The sequence below is a fragment of the Solanum lycopersicum genome, chromosome 1, assembly GCF_036512215.1.
Source record: "Solanum lycopersicum chromosome 1, SLM_r2.1".
Classification (NCBI taxonomy): domain Eukaryota; kingdom Viridiplantae; phylum Streptophyta; class Magnoliopsida; order Solanales; family Solanaceae; genus Solanum; species Solanum lycopersicum.
Genome location: NC_090800.1, coordinates 71,135,992 through 71,159,175, shown reverse-complemented (window position 1 = coordinate 71,159,175; position 23,184 = coordinate 71,135,992). Strand labels below are relative to the sequence as shown.

At 36.1% G+C, this 23,184-nt stretch overlaps 2 protein-coding genes across 2 annotated transcripts; both read left to right on the top strand.

The window, feature by feature from the left end:
• Positions 1-16,435: 16,435 nt before the first annotated feature.
• On the top strand, positions 16,436-18,817 carry LOC101256324 (uncharacterized). The gene is made up of 3 exons (XM_004229200.5): positions 16,436-16,671; positions 16,759-16,849; positions 18,403-18,817. Exons 1-3 carry the CDS (start codon positions 16,605-16,607, stop codon positions 18,536-18,538), a joined length of 294 nt encoding a protein of 97 aa, XP_004229248.1. The 5' UTR covers positions 16,436-16,604; the 3' UTR covers positions 18,539-18,817.
• A 347-nt stretch (positions 18,818-19,164) lies between these two features.
• On the top strand, positions 19,165-23,153 carry LOC101256624 (UDP-glucuronic acid decarboxylase 4-like). Its single transcript, XM_004229201.5, has 8 exons — positions 19,165-19,605; positions 19,685-19,983; positions 20,079-20,226; positions 20,833-20,912; positions 21,416-21,499; positions 21,693-21,767; positions 21,859-21,951; positions 22,544-23,153. The coding sequence occupies exons 1-8, from the start codon at positions 19,320-19,322 to the stop codon at positions 22,751-22,753; spliced, it is 1,275 nt and encodes a 424-aa protein (XP_004229249.1). The 5' UTR covers positions 19,165-19,319; the 3' UTR covers positions 22,754-23,153.
• Positions 23,154-23,184: the final 31 nt, after the last annotated feature.

Here is a 23,184-nt window from a genome sequence, read left to right as displayed (position 1 = left end):
TACTTTCTTAATATAGTATATTGATAAGTTTCTGCCAATTTTATGTGCATTTTTTTATTGGGTAAACTAAAAACCTAACTATTAATGACCAAAAATCGATAAATCGAAGATTGATAAAAAAAAATTCCTATTAATTTGTTATTGATTTTATGTACTTAAAAATCGAAAACCAATAAACCAAATTGATGCACCCCTACTATATCATAAACAATTTGAATGTCTACTTATATATATATTTCAAAATAATAATGGAGCTACATTAAACCAACCTTTTAGCATGGTAATATTAGAGTAATAATTCATTCATTCCAATTTTCCCATATTGCGGTTATTCTAAAACATTCTTCCGCAAACTTCAAGTATTTTCTGACACTTTATGTTTGTGGAATAGTACTTTTTAATGTTATTAGCAACAATCATTCACATGAACATAAGGCTCAATCTGTTAGAGCGCTCCTATGATTTATGAAAGGATTTCTCATCTTCACTGTTCTTATCAATAATGACAGTGAATTTGTCATTCAGCAGAGTCAAGTCAAGACCCATCACATATTAACATATGAAGCATGTGAATGAAAATGGATAGTTGCAAATAAATATATGCTCACATATAAAAAAAAATAGCGTGAATTCATTGTAATTCTCCTTTGGGTAGATACTACGACACACTATCATAATTTAAATGTCATTATTTTTTTTAAAAAAATTAATAGGAAATTAAATAATTTTAACCAAACATATACGACATCTTTGGATATACAATATATGTTTGATTGAAAATATTAATTAACCTCATAATTTTTCACTATTTGTAGAATGATAGATTCACCTTTGGATATATTTTTTAAGTTCTAGCAATAGTGAAAGTCAATGTATTTATTTTTCAAAATAGGCATTTAATTAACTTTCATAGATAAATGACAATTTTATGAGTGCATATTTTATATAACCATACTAGTTTGGCCACTTTGATGAATAACAAGCTATATGAATACAAATGCATACATAATCTAATAAAATTTTGTGCATGTGAATAATTTTAAATATTTTAGTTTGGCCACTTTAGTGACTAACAAATTATCGATTCATAATACGTGCATCAAACGATCATAAACATGATATGTGTAGACGTTACTTTTCTCTAGTTTGGCCACTTTGATGACTCACAAACTATATAAATACGAAGTACACATAACATCATAAAAAATTCGTGCATGTGAACAATTTCAAATATTTTAGTATGGCCACTTTGGTGACTAACAAACTATAGAAACATAATACATACATCAAGTGACCATAAACATATTTGTAGACGTTAATTTCTCTAGTTTGGCCACTTCGGTGACTAACAAAATATAAAAACATATTACATGCATCAAATAATTATAAACATGATATGTGTAGACGTTAATTTCTTTAGTTTGACCACTTTGGTGACTAACAAACTATAAAAATATAATACACATATTATTTATTGTTTAGTATAATGACCACTTTAATTGATTGCACAATCTAAAATAAAACATAATTGTTACATCATGGGGTTGCAAACACCAATTCTAAACTTTTCATGAGTGATGATAACAAAGCATTACTTGATTAACCATTGACCACTTGTTCTTAATAGATCATAAGATAACTTACAAAAATCTATAAGTAATGACGCTTTAATATTACAATATCCCCGTGTAAAAGTTTATTAGGACATCAATTATTGGCTAAGGCAAAAGGTTTCTCAATTATTAGTTGAACATTACTTTGCATCAACATATTGTATTGTAAGCTCGAGGTTAAAATTACTATTAGTCTTCCAAATATTATCAGTAATGACGAAAAGTTTTGAGATCATCCTCACAGAAAATTTTGGATCTATCCCTCATGCAATTTTTCTAAATATGCCTATTTTATATACGAAGATTATCGGTTTAAATAATCTAGGCTCTGATGCCACATGTAAGATTAAATACTTGAATACATAATATCAGGATCTTGAACACGATAATCTTACATAGAGATCGTTATGAGTACATACCTGATGAGAAAGACATCATCACATACAAAAGCGGAAGCGTTAGTTGTAAATTGATTTCTACCTCCTTGCCCTAATTTTTTGTTGCCACAACCGTCAATGATGGAATCATTGTAGAGAATATGTGGTAACCCTAATGGGTGGAGGGAGGACCAATTATAGAGGTTATGATTTAATCTGATACGTCCATCAAGTAACCAATGTACAGAACAGATCTATTTTTTATTAAATACTATTTATGATATTCCTTAGGTTACAAGCAAACTTGGGCTATAAGTAAGAAATAATTAATAGTACAAGTTGATCACAACGTAACTCCGTTGAAAATCTACACTGAATCCACTGATATCATTCATATGATTAAGCATGGCCATTTTACTCTATGATAACCTTATTGATGGTGCAGATCATTAATACAGGAGTTGGGTGCCCTAAAGATGATACACATATTGAAGGAACAAAATAGAATGGCGGATCGACTGGCAAAGGAACGAAATTTCGGCATACCAATCGTTTTGCTAGTTCCTCCGATGTACGCATTACACGAATGATAAGCACATTATGGGAGCTACTTTTGCTAGAAAAAACTACCTCTAATGATTTTGTTATCTAGGGTCGGGGTGTTGTCCAACTGACTATTACTTAAATATCGCAACGCTTCTCAAATAGTGAATAAAAAATATTAAAGTATATTCAATCACTTTTCATATTTTATATTATTATTATTAATGAGTATTATTGATAAGTTATTTTTAGTTTTTATAACTAAATATAAAATATATGTACAATTTGATTTCATAATTTTAACTTTTTCTTTTTAAAAAATACTATATCATTATTGTACCACATTATTAGTATTTTTAAGTTTGATTTCGATATAATCAACATAATTTTAAAAAACATTTGTAAATAATCACATAAAAAGACAATTCAATTTAAATAAAATGGTTAAAGTTTCATTAATTAATAATCATTTTTATTTGATGCTAATTTAAAATAATATACATAAATTATACGCATAACTATTGTCACGACCCAAACCGGATTGCGACTGGCACCCACACTTACCCTCAAATGTGAGCGAACCAACCAATCTAAACCTTAACATTTTAATGTAATATCAACATAAAGTAATGCGGAAGACTTAAACTCATTAATAAAAACCAATTCAATAACTATTATTTCCCAAAATCTGGAAGTCATCACCACAAGAACATCTATGATCAAATTACTAAACTAAGAGTATTCTAAGAAGCTAAAACAAATAAAAGCTAGTCCATGCCGGAACTTCAAGGCATCAAGACATGAAGAGGAAGATCCAGTCCAAGCTGGAAGCATTAGCTCACCCTGATATCCGGAGTAATGAAGACTGGCTAGAGTTACTGTTGAGTTGAAGATGACGGCGCGTTTGCTGCACTCCACAAATAACAAAGAAGAAAACATAAAAGTAGGGGTCAGTACAAAACACGGGTACTGAGTAGATATCATCGGCCAACTCAAAATAGAAATCAATATATACCAAGTAATATCATAAAATCAACTATGATACTCAACATGTAGCAACAACAAGTACTATATCATTAACAATTACCGTCAAGTTCACACACGAGGACTCAAGCCTCAATACCATACTCATTTGGGAATTATGTTCATTAGATTGAGTATATTAACATCTTTCAAGATTCATTATCTTATTTCTCTTTGTCGGTACGTGACACTCCGCTCCGTCATATTCATTAATCCTCCTGTGTCGGTACGTGACACTCTGATCCCCTAAATCTACGTGTCGGTTCATGACACCCGATCCCCTAATTCTACGTGTCGGTTCGTGACACCCGATCCCCTAAATCTACGTGTCGGTTCGTGACACCCGATCCCCTAAATCTACGTGTCGGTTCATGACACCCGATCCCCTAAATCTACGTGTCGGTTCGTGACACCCGATCCCCTAAATCTACGTGTCGGTTCGTGACACCCGATCCCCTAATCTCCTTCTATCAACTCATCAAGCCTTCTCCCTTACCAAGGCATCATCAAATTCATTACTTTAGTTCATCAAGCCTTCTCCCTTACCAAGGCATCATCATTAACAAGAGATTAGGTTTTTATCAAGATTTAGGATTCAATAACTTCATCATGCTTAATATAATCACAATTATATAATCACGTTCATGCATGCATACAATTAAGCACATAGCAGGGTTTACAATACTATCAACACATATCATTCTCTATTAAGAGTTTACTATGAAAGCATGAAAACCATAACCTACCTCCACCGAAGACTAGTGATCAAGCAAGCAAATTCTTAAAGTTTTGTTCTTCTTTTTTCCTCGTTTGATTCTCCCTCTCTCTCTCTCTTGTTCTTTCTATTTTCTTTATTCAAACCCTCTTTCTTTTACCCTAATTAGTATATAATTAAGAATAAAAGATGACCATAATAACCCACTAATTAACTTAAGGTTACCTCTTTTAACCCCCAAGTAATTAGACTTATTAACATTAACCCTCTAACTTTATAATTAAAGTAGGAATAGTCCAAAACGTCCCTTAAAACGTGTAAAGAAATCCGACCCAGACTGGAATTTCGCAGTCTGTGATGGTCCGTCGCGCCTGCGACGGTCCGTCCTGCTGCCCGTCACAGAGTTCAGAGACTCAATTTCTCTGAAGAGTCTGTGACGGTCCGTCCTGCCATTCCGTCACGAAGTTCAGAGAGTCGATTTTCAGTACCCAATTTCAGATTTTCTAAGTGTTTTGAAACGAGACCCTGCGACGGTCCGTCGTGCCCATGACGGTCCGTCGTGGGGTCCGTCACCTCAGCCTGTTTTTCCAGAAATAAAATCTACTGCTCAAAACGACTAAACAGGTCGTTACAATAGATACCAATTTACCCATCGTTCGTCCCCGAACGATCACAAGAAGGAAAACAAGGGCGAAAAGGAGTACCTGAATCTGTAAACAGATGTGGGTATCTTTCTCGCATATCTGCCTCCTTCTCCCAAGTGGCTTCTTCAACGGGTCGATTCTTCCATTGAACTTTGATGGATGCAATCTCCCTTGATCTCAACTTGCGAATTTCTCTATCTAGAATGGCAACAGGCTCCTCCTCATAAGTCAAATTTTCATCGAGCAAGACTGAATCCCAACGAATAATATAGTTTCCATCCCCATGGTATCTTTTCAACATCGACACATGGAATACCGGATGTACTCCGGACAGCCCTGGAGGCAAGGCTAACTCATAAGCCACCTCCCCTACTCGCTTAAGTACTTCAAAGGGACCAATGTACCTTGGGCTTAGCTTGCCTCTTTTACCAAACCACATAACCACATCACCCCTTTCATTGGCGAAACTTTCAACAAGACTTGTTCACCCTCCATAAACTCCAAGTCTTTAACCTTCCGATCTGCATACTCCTTCTGTCTACTTTGCGCCGCTATAAGCTTTTCTTGAATAGATTTCACTTTATCTAACGATTCCCTCAGAAGGTCAGTACCCCAAGGTCTAACTTCAAATGCATCAAACCACCCAATGGGAGACCTACATTTTCTCCCATATAGTGCCTCAAATGGGGCCATATCAATGCTTGAGTGATAGCTATTGTTGTAGGAGAACTCTGCCAAGGGTAAGAAGCTATCCCACTGAACACCAAATTCTATCACACATGCACGAAGCATATCCTCCAACACTTGAATCGTTCGCTCAGACTGACCATCGGTCTGAGGATGGAATGCAGTACTAAGGTCTAACCTAGTACCCAATTCCGCATGCAATGTTTTCCAAAACTTAGAAGTAAACTACATACCTCTATCTGATATGATGGAGAGTGGAACCCCATGCAACTGAACAATTTCTGAGACGTAGATTTTGGCTAACTTCTCTGCATTGTAAGTCACCTTGACCGGAATGAAATGAGCAGACTTAGTTAACCTATCAACAATCACCCAAATAGAGTCATACTTACCCATTGTCTTTGGAAGACCAACCACGAAATCCATTGCAATCCTTTCCCACTTCCATTCAGGAATGGGCATTCTCTGAAGTGTTCCTCCGGGCCTTTGGTGTTCATACTTTACTTGTTGACAGTTTGGACATTTGGCAATAAAGTCAACAATATCACGCTTCATTCTACTCCATCAAAAGTGTTGCTTTAGGTCACGGTACATCTTGGTTGCACCAGGATGTATAGAATACCTTGAACTATGAGCCTCTGTCAGAATAATATTGACCAAATCGTCAACTCGGGGTACACATACCCTTCCCTTGATTCTCAAAACACCTTCCTCATCAAATTGTGCTTCCTTAGCCTCTCCTCGCAACACTTTATCTCGGATCCGGATCAATTTCTCATCATTAAACTGCTTTCCCTTAATCTTGTCAAGGAAGGAAGATCTTGCCTCCACACAAGCCAACAATCCTCCCTTCTCATTTACCTCTAATCTCATAAGGTCGTTAGCCAGAAGCTGAACTTCTCTAGCCAATGGGCGTCTAGAAGCTTGCAAGTGAGCTAGACTCCCCATGCTTCCCGCCTTTCTACTTAAAGCATCCGCTACAACATTCGCCTTCCCCGGATGATACAAAATAGTGATGTCGTAGTCCTTCAGTAGTTCCATCCATCTCCTCTGTCTCAAGTTCAAATCTTTCTGAGTAAAGACATACTGTAGGCTACGATGATCAGTATAGACCTCACACTTAACCCCATATAAATAGTGTCTCCATTGCTTTAATGCAAACACTACCGCGGCCAATTCCAAATCATGAGTTGGATAGTTACGTTCATGCACTTTTAGTTGTCTTGAAGCATAAGCAATCACACTCTTCTCTTGCATTAGCACTGCACTCAAACCCGAATAGGATGCATCACAATAGACAATGAAATTCTTACCTTCCACTGGCAAGGTAAGGATTGGTGCGGTAGTCAACAAAGTCTTGAGCTTCTGAAAGCTTTCTTCACACTCGTCCGACCATACAAATGGAACATTCTGCTTAGTCAAGTTCGTCAGTTGGGAAGCAATAGAAGAGAATCCCTTGACAAATCGGCGGTAGTAGCTAACCCAACAAAGCTCCTTATTTCTGACACATTAGTAGGTCTTACCCAATTCTTTACTGTCTCAATCTTAGATGGATCCACCATCACTCCATCCTTAGAAACCACATGCCCCAAGAAGGACACTGCATCTAGCCAAAACTCGCACTTGGAGAACTTGGCATAAAGCTTTTTCTCCCTCAACATTTCCAATACCATTCTCAAATGCTCCTCATGTTCCTCCTTGCTCTTTGAGTATACCAATATATCATCAATGAATACGATCACAAAGATATCCAGATATGGCTTAAAAATCCTGTTCATCAAGCTCATGAATGCAGCAGGGACATTCGTAAGACCAAAGGACATCACTACAAATTCGTAATGCCTATACCTGGTTCTAAAAGCAGTCTTTGGCACATCCGTTGCCCGTATCTTCAATTGATGATAATCGGATCTCAAGTCAATCTTAGAGAAGACACAAGCACCTTGTAACTGATCGAACAAGTCATCAATGCGAGGAAGAGGATACTTGTTCTTAATAGTTACCTTGTTCAATTGCTGGTAGTCTATGCACATTCGAAAACTCCCATCCTTCTTCTTTACAAACAAAACCGGAGCACCCCAAGGAGATGCACTTGTTCTAATGAAGCCTTTGTTCAACAACTCTTGAAGTTGGGCTTTTAACTCTCTTAACTCCGCGGGAGCCATTCTATAAGGGGGTATAGAAATGGGGCGAGTACCCGGTTCAAGATCAATACAGAAGTCAATATCCCTATCTGGTGGCATACCAGGAAGATCTGCAGGGAACACGTCCAGAAACTCACGGACCACTAAAACCGACTCAATCGAAGGTACTTGGGTAGTGTCATCCTTGAGATGTGCCAAGAAAGCTAAACACCCTTTACTAACCATTTTCTTAGCACGAAGAAAGGAGATGATATGCACCGGATTGGAAGTGTAGTCACCCTCCCACACTAACGGATCTGTCCCAGGCTTGGCTAACGTCACCGTTTTAGCATTACAATCCAAGATCGCAAATTGCGGAGAAAGCCAAGTCATACCCAGAATTACATCAAAATCATCCATTTCTAAGATAACCAAATCTACATAAGTGTTGCTCCCCACAAAGTTCACCAAACAAGACCTATATACCTTTTCAACTATCACAGACTCGCCCACCAGAGTAGAAACACGAATAGGTATATCAAGTAATTCGCAATGTAAATTTAGACCATTAGCAAATGCGGAAGATACATATGAAAATGTAGAGCCAGGGTCAAACAATACAAAAGCCATGCAATCACAAACCGAAAGATTACCTGTGATGACAACATCAGATGTCTCCGCCTCTGATCTCCCAGGGAAAGCATAACAATGGGCTCTTTCGTTTGTTTGTCCGTGGCCCCTACCATGTTGTGATGTAGTGGCTCCAGTTTTCCCATCACCCCGGCCATTTTGGTGACCACCATTACCTCGACCACCGCGTCCTCCAGAATGACGGCCTCTACCATGACCACCTCTACCTCTAACTATTGGGGGTCTATAACTCTGTTTGAGACAATTCCTCCTAATATGTCCCGTCTCCCCACATCCATAACACTCTCTAGAGTCAAGCATAGGTCTCTCAGAGAAGTGTTGACCGGTCTGAGGTGGACCCCCAACTACAGTCTGTAGTGAAGACTGAATGGGTCGAACTGAGTAACCTCCGGAACCCTATCCTCTAGAGTAAGAACCATTAAACTCACCTCCCTTTCGAAACCTCTTTGATGTCGATGCCATGGTGAATTCATCTGGCTTCACTCCTTCCACCTCTACCACGAAATCTACCACTTCTTGGAAGGATTTTGTCGTAGCCGCTACCTGTAAGGCTGAAATCCGCAACTCTGACCTCAACCCCTTCACAAAACGACGAATCCGCTCTTGTGGACTGAAACAAAGTTGAGTGGCATATATGGATAGTGCACGAAACTTAGCCTCATATGCATTGACCGACATCCTACCTTGCTCTAGGATCAAGAACTCATCCCTTTTCCTATCCCTCAAAGTCCGGGGGATATACCTCTCCATAAACAAGCTAGAGAATGAGGCCCAAGTCATAGGTGGTGCCTCTGTTGGTTGACACTCAACATGTGACCGCCACCACATTTTGGCGTTCCCTTGAAACTGATAAGTCATAAACTCAACACCAAACCGTTCTACTATACCCATCTTGTGTAATAGCTCATGACAGTCAACCAGAAAATCGTAGGCATCCTCAGATTCAGCACCCTTGAAGACTGGAGGTTCCAATTTTAAGAACTTACTGAAAAGTTCATGCTGATCATTTGTCATTATAGGCCCAGTAGTCAGACGTGGAAACGTGCCTATGTCCAATGAAGCATCCATACGAGGAGCCATAGTGACTGCATGTTGTACCTCTGAAACCGGAGGTGTTTGTGCAGAAAACACTGGAGGTGCCTGACCTTGATCAGACAACCCACTAAGATAAGCGAGAACCTGATTGATCATCTCTGGGGTAGGTTGGGGTGGCAATCCCTCATTCTGCACTTGTTCATTTTCCCCATCCTCCCCTTTTCTTATTACTTCTTCAGTCGGTGGAGGAGTCACCGCCTTAGTATCAGATGGGCTAGGTGCTCGTCCTCTTCCCCTAGAGGACGTCCTCCCACGACCTCTACCACGGCCTCTTGCCGCTGCTCTTCCTCGAGCTACAGCCCCAGTGGCTGGCTCAGACGCACCCTGTCCCGCTGGTGCTGGTGTTGGTGTTGGCGTAGTCGTTGCTCTAGTTCTAACCATCTGCGAAATAGAGTGAAGATGGTCAGATACCAATTTGTATCACCTAGATACCAATTGGACCCAAGTAATAGCACGAAAGAAAGAAAGAAGAATGGAATTTTCCTAAAGTCTTATAGCCTCTCAAAGAAAAGTAAAGGCGTCCCCCTACCGTTCCTTAAGACTCTACTAGACTCGTTCTTGTGTGATGAGACCAACGAACCTAATGCTCTGATACCAAGTTTGTCACGACCCAAACCGGGTTGCGACTGGCACCCACACTTACCCTCAAATGTGAGCGAACCAACCAATCTAAACCTTAACATTTTAATGTAATATCAACATAAAGTAATGCGGAAGACTTAAACTCATTAATAAAAACCAATTCAATAACTATTATTTCCCAAAATCTGGAAGTCATCACCACAAGAACATCTATGATCAAATTACTAAACTAAGAGTATTCTAAGAAGCTAAAACAAATAAAAGCTAGTCCATGCCGGAACTTCAAGGCATCAAGACATGAAGAGGAAGATCCAGTCCAAGCTGGAAGCATTAGCTCACCCTGATATCCGGAGTAATGAAGACTGGCTAGAGTTACTGTTGAGTTGAAGATGACGGCGCATTTGCTGCACTCCACAAATAACAAAGAAGAAAACATAAAAGTAGGGGTCAGTACAAAACACGGGTACTGAGTAGATATCATCGGCCAACTCAAAATAGAAATCAATATATACCAAGTAATATCATAAAATCAACTATGATACTCAACATGTAGCAACAACAAGTACTATATCATTAACAATTACCGTCAAGTTCACACACGAGGACTCAAGCCTCAATACCATACTCATTTGGGAATTATGTTCATTAGATTGAGTATATTAACATCTTTCAAGATTCATTATCTTATTTCTCTTTGTCGGTACGTGACACTCCGCTCCGTCATATTCATTAATCCTCCTGTGTCGGTACGTGACACTCTGATCCCCTAAATCTACGTGTCGGTTCATGACACCCGATCCCCTAATTCTACGTGTCGGTTCGTGACACCCGATCCCCTAAATCTACGTGTCAGTTCGTGACACCCGATCCCCTAAATCTACGTGTCGGTTCGTGACACCTGATCCTCTAAATCTACGTGTCAGTTCGTGACACCCGATCCCCTAAATCTACGTGTCGGTTCGTGACACCCGATCCCCTAAATCTACGTGTCGATTCGTGACACCCGATCCCCTAAATCTACGTGTCGGTTCGTGACACCCGATCCCCTAAATCTACGTGTCGGTTTGTGACACCCGATCCCCTAAATTTACGTGTCGATTCGTGACACCCGATCCCCTAAATCTACGTGTCGGTTCGTGACACCCGATCCCCTAAATCTACGTGTCGGTTCGTGACACCCGATCCCCTAATCTCCTTCTATCAACTCATCAAGCCTTCTCCCTTACCAAGGCATCATCAAATTCATTACTTTAGTTCATCAAGCCTTCTCCCTTACCAAGACATCATCATTAACAAGAGATTAGGTTTTTATCAAGATTTGGGATTCAATAACTTCATCATGCTTAATATAATCACAATTATATAATCACGTTCATGCATGCATACAATTAAGCACATAGCAGGGTTTACAATACTATCAATACATATCATTCTCTATTAAGAGTTTACTATGAAAGCATGAAAACCATAACCTACCTCCACCGAAGACTAGTGATCAAGCAAGCAAATTCCCAAAGCTTTGTTCTTCTTTCTTCCTCGTTCGATTCTCCCTCTCTCTCTTGTTCTTTCTATTTTCTTTATTCAAACCCTCTTTCTTTTACCCTAATTAGTATATAATTAAGAATAAAAGATGACCATAATAACCCACTAATTAACTTAAGGTTACCTCTTTTAACCCCCAAGTAATTAGACTTATTAACATTAACCCTCTAACTTTATAATTAAAGTAGGAATAGTCCAAAACGTCCCTTAAAACGTGTAAAGAAATCCGACCCAGACTAGAATTTTGCAGTCTGTGACGGCCCGTCGCGCCTGCGACGGTCCGTCCTGCGACGGTCCGTCCTGCTGCCCGTCACAGAGTTTAGAGACTCAATTTCTCTGAAGAGTCTGTGACGGTCCGTCCTGCCATTCCGTCACGAAGTTCAGAGAGTCGATTTTCAGTACCCAATTTCAGATTTTCTAAGTGTTTTGAAACGAGACCCTACGACGGTCCGTCGTTCCCATGACGGTCCGTCGTGGGGTCCGTCGCCTCAGCCTGTTTTTCCAGAAATAAAATCTGCTGCTCAAAACGACTAAAGAGGTCGTTACAACTATACATTTCTGTTGACACCCAATTTTGACCGACCTTTGACCATTTTTAGGAATACTATTCGATTAAATACGTATTTTAAATTTTAGAATTTTTAATCGACTTTGCTTGAAAATTATATATTAGTATGTTTTATTCTATAAAATTATCGTAAATATTATTAAAATATTTTAAAATTATTAATGAATTTCAAATGTTAAAATTTAAATGATTTTCAATTATATAAAAATATTTTAATATATGTAGTATTTTGATTAAATAGTAATCCTACACTTTCCTTAAATTTTAAATTCTAGCCTATTCTATTCCAATTTCTTTCAATTCTAGCCACTCCAATTAAAATTTTATTACAATCAAAGCCATCTCTTCCTTTCAATTCTAGTCAATTTTAATTGCAATTTTAGCCATTCCGTATCTAACTCATCTAATTTCAAGAAATGATCTTTTGATCTCATCTGTCCATCTTAATTAATTCGTAGATCTAATCCTAACCCCTCATCTCTTCTAAAATCAATGGTCCAGATTTAATCTACATATTTTAACCTAAAAGACTCTAATCCCTAAAAATAATTCTCATTCTCTTCCTCCCCCCCTCTCCAAGCCGCCTCTCCTCTCTCTCTTCCCCTCCCGTCTCTCCCATTCCCGTCTCCTCCTTCGTCCCTCTTCTCCCTTCCCGTCTCTTCCTCTCCCCTTCTTCTCCCCTCTCCCGTCGTCCCCCTTCTCCCCCTTTCTCTCACCTTCTTCCCCTTCCTCTTCTATTTTCTCTTCTTCTTCTTCTTGTTTGCAGGTACCAGCGCCTCCCATCAGCAACCAAGCAGCCTCCGGCGGGCCTCCAGCAACGCCATGCGACCAGCAGCCATGGCGAGCAGCAGCCAGGCGGCGCCGCCCCTTCCTCCCTCTCCCGTCATTCTCTACTTCTCCCCTCTTCTCGTCTCCTCTTCTCCTTCGTCCTCTTTTTCCTTTTTTCTTCTTGCAGGTTTGACAGGGAAGCAGTCCGACAACAGTGACAGCAGCTCCGACAACGCCGACACCAGCGCCACCAGCAGCAGCGAGGACAAGAACAATCGGACAACAGCTTGGCGAGAAGCAACTCCGGCGAAGTTTCGAAGGTTTTAAGTTGTTACTACATTCGTTTAATTCGTACATGCTTGTTAATAATATTTATCTACTGTCTCATTATTCTTGCTATAAATGTTCAAATGATGTCAATTTGTTAATACTAGCTTATGCTTTGGTATGTTTAATTGATTATTGTCTGATCAATTCGAATAACCTTGGCGGATATTGATTTCTTGTCATCCTTTTAATTTTTTTTTTAATTTCATATGATTGTTGAATAGCTGCTAGCATATTATTGATTACGGTCTTTGATTTATTCATCCTTCATGTTTGGTGTTCTTCCCGTATATTTATTTGTTGATAATTAATTGGTAGCAAATATTCTAAAATTTTAATTTGACTTTTAAATATTTTAAAATTTTAATTTGGCTCTTCTTTAAAATAAAAAAATAATAATAATATTAATTAATATCTCCTTCCTTTAATATTTGGCTTAATTATTCTTACTTGTTTGTTTATGACAACCTTATTATTTCCTTGTCATATTTAGTTGCTCATGTTTTGGTACAATAAATTAAATCTGATTTTAACCTTTTGTTATTTAAGGAAAATAAATATTTTGCTCTATTAATTTATTCTTACTTGTTTATATTTGGTAATAGCATATTTTCTGATTTGGATATCCTTTAAAATAAGGAAAATTGTATTATAATTGATTTCTTTAAATATTTATTTCCCTTATTTGTTTCCCAGAGCTCCTTTTATTCATAGACACTCATTTTCACTCTCAATCACAAAACTCTCTCATCATTCTCCCTTTTCTCATTTGCTCTCTTGCTAATTAACAAAACATTAATATTCCGGTAATTATTCAAGGGTTCTTCTTTGCTATCTTATTACTTTGTTCGAGTAAAGGTTGAATCAATTCGTTTTGCTTAACAGGTTAGTATTCTTAACATTCACACTATCTTTACATTCACAATTTGTGTAAGCTATTGTTTTGTATGTAGAATTCGTCATTAAACGATTGCATATTGTCTCACCTTAACTAACAAGTGTGATTACTTGTGTAGTTATTTAATTACTTTGACAGGTTTCATATTTGAAGTTCAAGTTGAAGATTAACTGAAGAAGGATTTACTTATTTGTTTGAATGTATATATATATCTATATATTTTTATTTTTTTCGCTATTTTATTTATTCGAATGATGTAACAATTGTAACCCTAAAGATCATATAATAAATTTATTTGGGGGTCGTCTAGGGGAAGGGGATTTATATGCTTATTTGTTCGTTATATTTTTAATGTTTATAGGTGTTATAATCTAATCAATTTTCAATTTGCTTGACACTTTTGTTAATGAAGTCTAAAAAATAATAAACTAGATTCCGTTAATGTTAAAAGCAAATCATAGTAACTTAATAGGCCGATTAGGTGTTTTAATAATGTTATAATTTTAGCATCATCTTGTCATGTAGAAACCATGTCTAAGGTTTAATTTGTTCATATCATTTACAAAATCATGCATATATATGTTACATTGTTTTTTTAAACACCTAGAAATCATGTCTATAGGTTTGTAAATAATTTTTAACAAAATTTGTTTGTGCATATTTGTGCCCTCCCCTTAAAATTAGTTAATATCATTAGAAATCCTATTTGTCCTCTTGAAGATTTCTGCATTCATTATGCAACTTTTTTTTATTTAAATTAGAATCATTTTATGCATCTAGCAAGTTACTTAGTTTAAAAATATTTCATATCAAAACCTTGCAACATAATTCAATCTTTCTTTAAATTTTGGATTGATTATGACTCTGCTTATTTTTGAAATAAATGATAAAGTACTATCTCCTAACCTATCGTTAGTGGGAAAGTCAAAGGAACTACGAGGTCTAGTTCCAATTTTTTAAACCCGACGCGTCCCCGGAAGTACCACTTCCCATGAATTTCAAAAAAGAATTATGTGCATTTATGTGTAAATGTTTATGTGCCTACGTGTGAACTAAATCTTTTAAATCATTTTTCAAAACATAACTATTTTTTTTATATACCGACCTCAAATCAAAATTGTTTCTATGGTGGAGGAGCGCGATCAATAATATCGTGGCATCATCCCTATAAAGAAACAAACATTTTTTTAAATAAAAAATTCATATTCAAAACTTGCTTAATTTTCAAAACCTTATTTTCTCACATATTAATTGTTTAATATTTATAAATTTTGTTTATAACTTAGTCTCATGCTTAAAAAAAAACTTGATTGTTTATTTATTGTCATCACCTAGCGTTGCATGCTTAAATTAATAGTATTAATTGTTTTATATTTGTTATCACTTAGTAAGATTAAATAAATTAATAAATTAAACGACCTTGGTTGCTACTTGTACCCCCACATAGATTGCATGAGATACGGCCGGGACCCACACTTGTGGACCTCGAGGGATGCCTAACACCTTCCGCTCGAGGTAATTTGAACCCTTACCCAAATCTCTGACTCGTTGACCTTAGTTAGACTTAGTTAGTTTAGATAGGTGCCCTAACGTGCCTTAACTCGTTAGGTGGCGACTCCAAAATTCAAAAATCCCAAAAGAGTTGTTAGGTCGTGCACAAAACCCGTTTTCTGCGAAAATGGGGCGCGACAATTTCGATATTCATAATACACGGTATTTGATATTAGGAAAAATTACATGAATTGGTACATTTTAATAAATAATTGACTTTAGTGATATTTTTTTATTTGTTATTATTTATTATAATACTATGTTAAATCTGCAATATGTATTAAAAGTGAATTATGTATGTAATATATAAATTATAATTATTTTTTGAAATATATTATGTTTGTTTGATAAAAATTTGATACTTACATTATAAGTGTATTAAAATGTATGATAAATATATTATCCATAATTAAAACTTGTATTATATGTGACTGATAAATTATTTTTTGTAATATTTATTGAACTTGTATTATAAATAAATTAAAAGTGATCAAATAAAAAAATATTATTGATATAAATAATAAATATTTTTTGTTATCGTATATTTTTATAAGTTTCTCTTGATATTATTATGAATATCAAACCCAAATACATTTAAATACATAATATTTACCAAATACCATCACATTAATCGATATTAATATTTCAATTTCAATATTAATAATTCGATATTTACCGCGGTAAGAAGGCCCATTGGAAAGTATTTGGGGATTCCAGTTGGCGGCCGGGGCATATTGAAGGCGGTTTATTGACTCAAACGCGTGTTGTCAAACACCTTCACAAACGTGACGTGCTTCTATTCTACTCTCTTTTGGCAACTGCAAATATATAAAACAGAGAAACCATCATAATATAGAAAAACCTCCATTGATTTTCCTCTGTCTATACACACAAAAAATGGCAGAGAATAACTCTATGGAATCTGTGAGGAAATGGGTTGTCGAACACAAACTTCGAACAGTTGGTAAGTTATTTGTGGTTTTGAATCTTGATTGTTGATATGGTTTATCTTATGTGAATCAACTCTTTTGGTTTTTGGTTTTTGTTGAAGGGTGTTTGTGGCTTAGTGGAATTGCGGGTTCAATTGCTTACAACTGGTCTCAACCCCATATGAAAACCAGTGTTAAGATCATTCATGCCAGGTAATTTCTTCTCTTTAATCCCCAATTTCTGTTTGATTGCGGAAGGGATTGACGACTATAAATATAGGTTTTTATTTTTACGATCGGGTTTATGTGTTACCCGATTCATAGATTGGTTCTACTTGTAAACAGTAAACTTCTGACCTAGGGTTCCTTAGCAGGACCTAGTTATGTTAATTGTTGAATTTGCTTGCTGTGTCTTTTACTCTGTTGAGTTCGGATTGTGGGTTAAACTAAAGTTGCTCGGACTTGGTAATCTAATTTTTGAGATTTAGGGCTACTGGATATGAGAGCGCGAATTCGGGTATGGATACTTCTAGATTGCTCACACACGCATAGGCTTGCAAGTTTTTCAGATCTTCATATTCATAAGCAGTTTTTCAACTTTAGAGTTCAGGGTTTGTTTAGTGGAGAAGGGGGGACTTGATTGGACATTTGATCCGCTTTTCCTTTCTTCACCCTCCGAATTCGGTTCAGAAAGGGTATTTACTCTTTTGATTTCAACTCAAATGTTGTACAAAAACTATGCTGAGTATTTGGATTTAAAAGGCGGTGTCCATTTGGTTTAAGATGTCCAGAATTTCATAAACCAATCTTATTGGGAGACACTATCATAGATTCTCATAGGAGATTGTCTTAACCTTTTCCACAATTTTGTGAAAATCAATGTGTCTTAATCTGCAAACTAGCCGGGGGTAGCACGCTGGTGTTTTGCTTCAAAACTGTTTTTCATCAAACAGCAAGAAAGGTTTTTTTTTTCTTTCAATTTTTACAAAAAAAAAAAAAAAAACTGTCTTTTCTTGGTTTTCAATTGGGGAAAACGTTTCTGTTTCAGAAAATTCATTATTTTGGTTGCTACTCTTCACATTTTTGAAGCTGACACCAATATCTCCCATTCACTTTAACAAGAACACCACGGGGAGAAAGGGGTGTTGCTAATATAGTTCTCTGGATTTTGTCTATGCTTGGAACATTCTTCTAATTGAACAAGCTCTTATTACAAGGTTCCATGAAAATACTTGCCTGAGTACTTCCTGTACATGCCGTGCCTATTTATTGTGTTATGTTGATATGGATGACCTCGTGTTAAGTTTGAATGCCCCGACTGTTCCATTTATCATTGTATTATGTTGAAAATTATGGTCTCCATTCTCCTTGTGTTGTGTTCGAATGCCCTAGTTTGTTGTGAATTGTGATTGTTCTAGTTCATGTATTGATGCTCGTTAAATGAGATTTATGGTTATAATGTTGAATACGAGAAACCTAGTAGGATACTAGGATATGCATGTGTTCCTAGTATTGAGAAGACATCCTACTTGGACAGATCTTGAATGCTTTGTTTTTAAGATTCTTGCGATTTGTACATCTTGCTTGTTACTCTCTTATAAGAGTAGAGTCTGGTGCACTCTACAATGTAATGCCTGTGGTCTTGAAAAAGGGACAGTTACATACTTCGTTTTAACAAGAACTGCCTTGCTATTTTTTGTTGTTTAATTGGAACATTTTTTGAGCTTTCCTCATGAGTAATTGAATGTTTTTTTGTTGGTAATCAGGCTGCACGCACAAGCGCTCACCCTTGCTGCATTAGCAGGGGCTGCAGTCGTCGAGTACTATGACCATAGCTCAGGAGCTAAAGCAGAACGTGTTGCCAAGTTCCTCCAACCGCAAGCCCATTCTCACAAGGAGTGAATGGCCAATTCAATGAATAAAAACCAAACTGATTAGGCACAGTTGTATGGAAGAGTTTTACTATATCAAATCTTTAGTACTGCGTCTCCTCCTTAGGATATGTGATTAATGTGGGCATGTTGCCCCTTACTTTTTCTCAAGGGCGAATGAACTTTGTGGCTATAGTTATAACTTTATCGGTAAAGCTAAAATTAGACATCATTGTCTATTCAGTTTGATTTTTGTGTTAACGATAATGATAATGATTCATATAAAGTTGCTCTTGTAGCAGTAACAAAATATTCAATTGAGCACGGATTAAAAAAAAATGTTAGTATGGATATCTATATTATAGAAAGGATCTTAACAAAATTCAATGAACTTACAGTTCTTCATCAGCCCTCCACAAAATAGTCACGCTCCAAATCTAGCAAAACTCTACAAATAATTTGTAAAAAAAATACCAAATAGAGTAGAAACAAGACTTTATAGCAAAACAAGAAATACATGGTTAGACTTGGTCATTATACGTTAGGGATCTAAACATTTTAAAAAGAATCTTTTAATCTAACATAGACTATAGTAAAGAAAGCTAAGGTTAGCTTAAATAGGTAGAAAGGTAGAGTCATTGAAAGCCATTAATTAATTAGTTGAGTCTTTTTCACAGAAAGTAACAACTTTAGAACAATTCAAAGCAATTCCATGACTCATTCCTTTTAACAACCCACATATCGGATCTCTTATTACACCCATCGATCCATATTCCAAAACCAAAAACAAAAAAATTAAAAAATTGTCCAGCATGGGAGCTGAACATCTTGAGAAAACTAGTGTAAAAAAACACACGATGATTAGCAAGAAGGCTTTATCTTCTTCCATCGTTAATTACGTGCTTGGAGAGCAGCGACTCATCTGTTTATTCATCGGAATCGTTGTTTCAGTTTCCGCTCTCAGTGTCATTAATCTCTCCCCACGTACCATCAGCAGTGCTTCTGTGTCCGTTGATCATGTCTCATCAACTCCGATTCCTCGAAGAATAACGTATGAGTTGGTTGATCATGATCAATCTAACCGCAACATTAATGCAGGCATGTAAATAACATATTATTATTTATATTTCATATATTATGTAACGTGTTACGTTAGATTTATTAAATGTTTTTGTAGGTGGAAAGGTGCCGTTGGGATTGAAGAGGAAGAACTTGAGAGTATTGGTAACAGGTGGAGCAGGGTTTGTGGGGAGCCATTTGGTGGATAGGTTGATAGAGAGAGGGGATAGTGTGATTGTGGTTGATAATTTCTTTACTGGTCAGAAACAGAACTTGTTGCACCATCTCAATAACCCTAAGTTTGAGTTGGTTAGGCATGATGTGGTGGAGCCTATCTTGCTTGAAGTTGATCATATTTATCATTTGGCGTGCCCTGCTTCTCCGGTTCATTACAAGTATAATCCCGTCAAGACCATTATATCCTTTTACTACGACTAATAACTTGGAGAATTATTTATGTATATTTTGGAGGATTTAAGTTAATTTCCTTGACTTAAGTAGAAAGAGATTACAAAACAAATGTGATGGGAACATTGAACATGTTGGGGCTGGCAAAAAGAGTAGGAGCTAGATTTCTGATAACTAGCACAAGTGAAGTGTATGGTGATCCTTTGCAGCATCCTCAAGTTGAAACTTATTGGGGCAATGTTAACCCCATTGGTTAGTCCATTTCTTCATCCATATTTTATTATTCTTGTACTCCAGATTGTAATTATAGTTTGTTTACATGGCAATGGACCATATAACTAAGTAATTCATTTTTTTTAAAAAAAAAACTTTTTGGGTAGGGAAAATGGGAGATGGGAGACGGGATTATGAGGTAAGAATTAAACTTTATTAACAAGATGAAAGTTCAGATAACCAATCAACTGAGCTATAAGATTCTCAAAGCGTTCTCTTCTCATCTTTGTTATCTTAATCAATTGGGCTGACAAGATGGTTAGAAAAAACAAGTAACCATAAATATGAATAATCCACATTAACTATATTCATTTCTCTGCTTGTTATTGTTCATGAGTTCTTGTTTTATTGGAGTCTAAGCTTATTTTGACTTTTAACTTGTATTTTCACTTGACTATTCATGTAACCGTAAATAGTCTTTACTATCTGTTTGTTAACCCATTTTAATATGGACGAGTCAAATATTTTATTGGATCATTGTATTTAACCTATTTTCGATCCGTTCATATTCCATCCGATCCACTCATTTGCCAATCCTATGACTTATCTAACGATAATACTAGACTTGGTTTGATGATTGAGCAGGTGTCCGGAGTTGTTATGATGAAGGAAAGAGAACAGCTGAGACTTTGGCCATGGATTACCATAGAGGACTTAACGTTGAGGTTTACTACTACTTCAACACTTCAATTTTTAAAGAGAGAAGTATCAAAAACACCTTTAAACTTGACGAAAATTATTAGTTTCATTCCCAAACTACTGACGACCTTTAAAACACCTATTTTCTTAACTAACTAAAGCTAAATACGCCCGGATCTTGTAATAGTGAAATACACCCTTAAATTCTCGTCAAGGGGTGTTTTCAATACTTCTCTCGATTTTTATTGAGAACTCCATGCTCCTAAACGAGTTTGAGACCATTTGTTATGTCATGTCGCATATTGGGAGTGTATGGAGGTATATCTGAGTTTAGTTAGTTAAATAGAGTGGTATTTTTAAGGCTGTCAATAGTTAATTTGTGCCGAGTTTAGGACTGTTTTTTATGCTTCTCATTTTTAAAAGCAAAGTTACCTTCCTTGCATATATATAATAGAATTAAAAACTTCAAGGTTTAATTCAAATATGAGAGCTTATTATTTTAAGAACAATATTCTTGTTTTTTTTTCAGGTTAGAATTGCTAGAATTTTTAACACATATGGACCGCGTATGTGCATAGATGATGGTCGAGTTGTGAGCAATTTCGTTGCACAGGTATGTGTTAATACATTATTCCATATATAAATCGAAAACAAATCATTTTTTCAGACAAATGAACAAATTTTTCTGTCCATCTAAAATAAAATTTCCATTAATAAATCACGAAGGAGATCGATGAACACGACTAATATGTCATGTGGATTTGTTAATTTAGTGTGCTATATAAATTAGAAATATAAATTTGCAGGCATTGAGAAAGCAACCATTAACTGTTTATGGAGATGGAAAGCAAACTCGAAGTTTCCAATATGTTTCTGATTTGGTAAATTATATTCCACATATTTCCTATTCAAATTTGTGATGTTTTTTTTTTTTGAGGCCTCTAATGTTTTGATATTATAATTAATAAATAGGTAGAAGGATTGATGAGGTTGATGGAAGGAAATCATGTAGGTCCTTTCAATCTTGGCAACCCTGGTGAATTTACCATGCTTGAACTAGCTAAGGTATCACTCCACTAATTAAGTCTTTTGGATGTGTGCTTCATCATTAATAAGTGTGTAAACATTAAACAATTATTAAGCCATTCTACTAGTATTAGTTTACATATTGTGCTTAGGGTGTTACAGACAAACCTAATTTAATTAATTACATAATTATATTCCTAACACATTTTTATATGTTGATCTAATTCTTTTTTCATTGCTAAGTATGTGTATACTCTTTTATAATCATGAGTCGTGGTGAGTTGCTTTGGTACGTATCATAATAAAAAATGAATATATTAGGTCTAACATCAACCTCAAATATAAGCACAAAAAGGTGAGACTTGTCAAAGACCGGACCAAGTCCCCCATCCCACTACTACTAATATGAGACTCAGCACTTATGCACCTGTCAACTAAAGAGTGAGCAATATATAACATGTGTGTCTAACATTCAGTAAATCAAGAACTGAAATGAGTCTGAGTTTGACATCATATTGACGTGTGTGGCATCTTAATCGACTAGATTTAATTGCCTAATTAAATTCTCCTCAATAAGTATTAGCCCTACAATACAAGGTTGAGATGGAGATGTATCATAATTTATTTGCAGGTAGTACAAGAAACAATAGATCCAAATGCAAAGATAGAATTTAAGCCAAACACAGAAGATGATCCCCACAAAAGGAAGCCAGACATTTCAAAAGCAAAACAACTTTTAGGATGGGAACCAACAGTCTCCCTTCGACAAGGATTACCTCGCATGGTTGATGACTTTCGACGACGTATATTTGGCGATGATAAGCTCGATTCTGGCTTATAGTAAATAGTACTACTATACTATTATACTCTTCCCATAATATGGTTATGGATGAAACAAAGATCACTAGTTGAAGATGAATACGTACAATTACTTATATAGGTTATATAGACTATACTTTTTTTTTTCATTAATAATTATTTCGGAATAAAGTTCTCCGTTACAAGAGGATAATTGAATTGTTTTCTGTGTATTAGAGGATATTTGATTTGGGAGGTGTGTTTCTGTGTATTAGTTAAATCAAGAACAATAGTTTTGAAAGTCATTGATGAGAATATAGTGAGACTTTTATACGTTGCATTTCTTCATACTTGTGTAATTTTCTTTCATGAGACATGTTCGTGCTTAAGCTATGAAATGTTATGTATTTCATTCTGAATGTCATGAACTTATATTTTCATTATATTCCTATTCTATGAATTTCATTGTTCTTA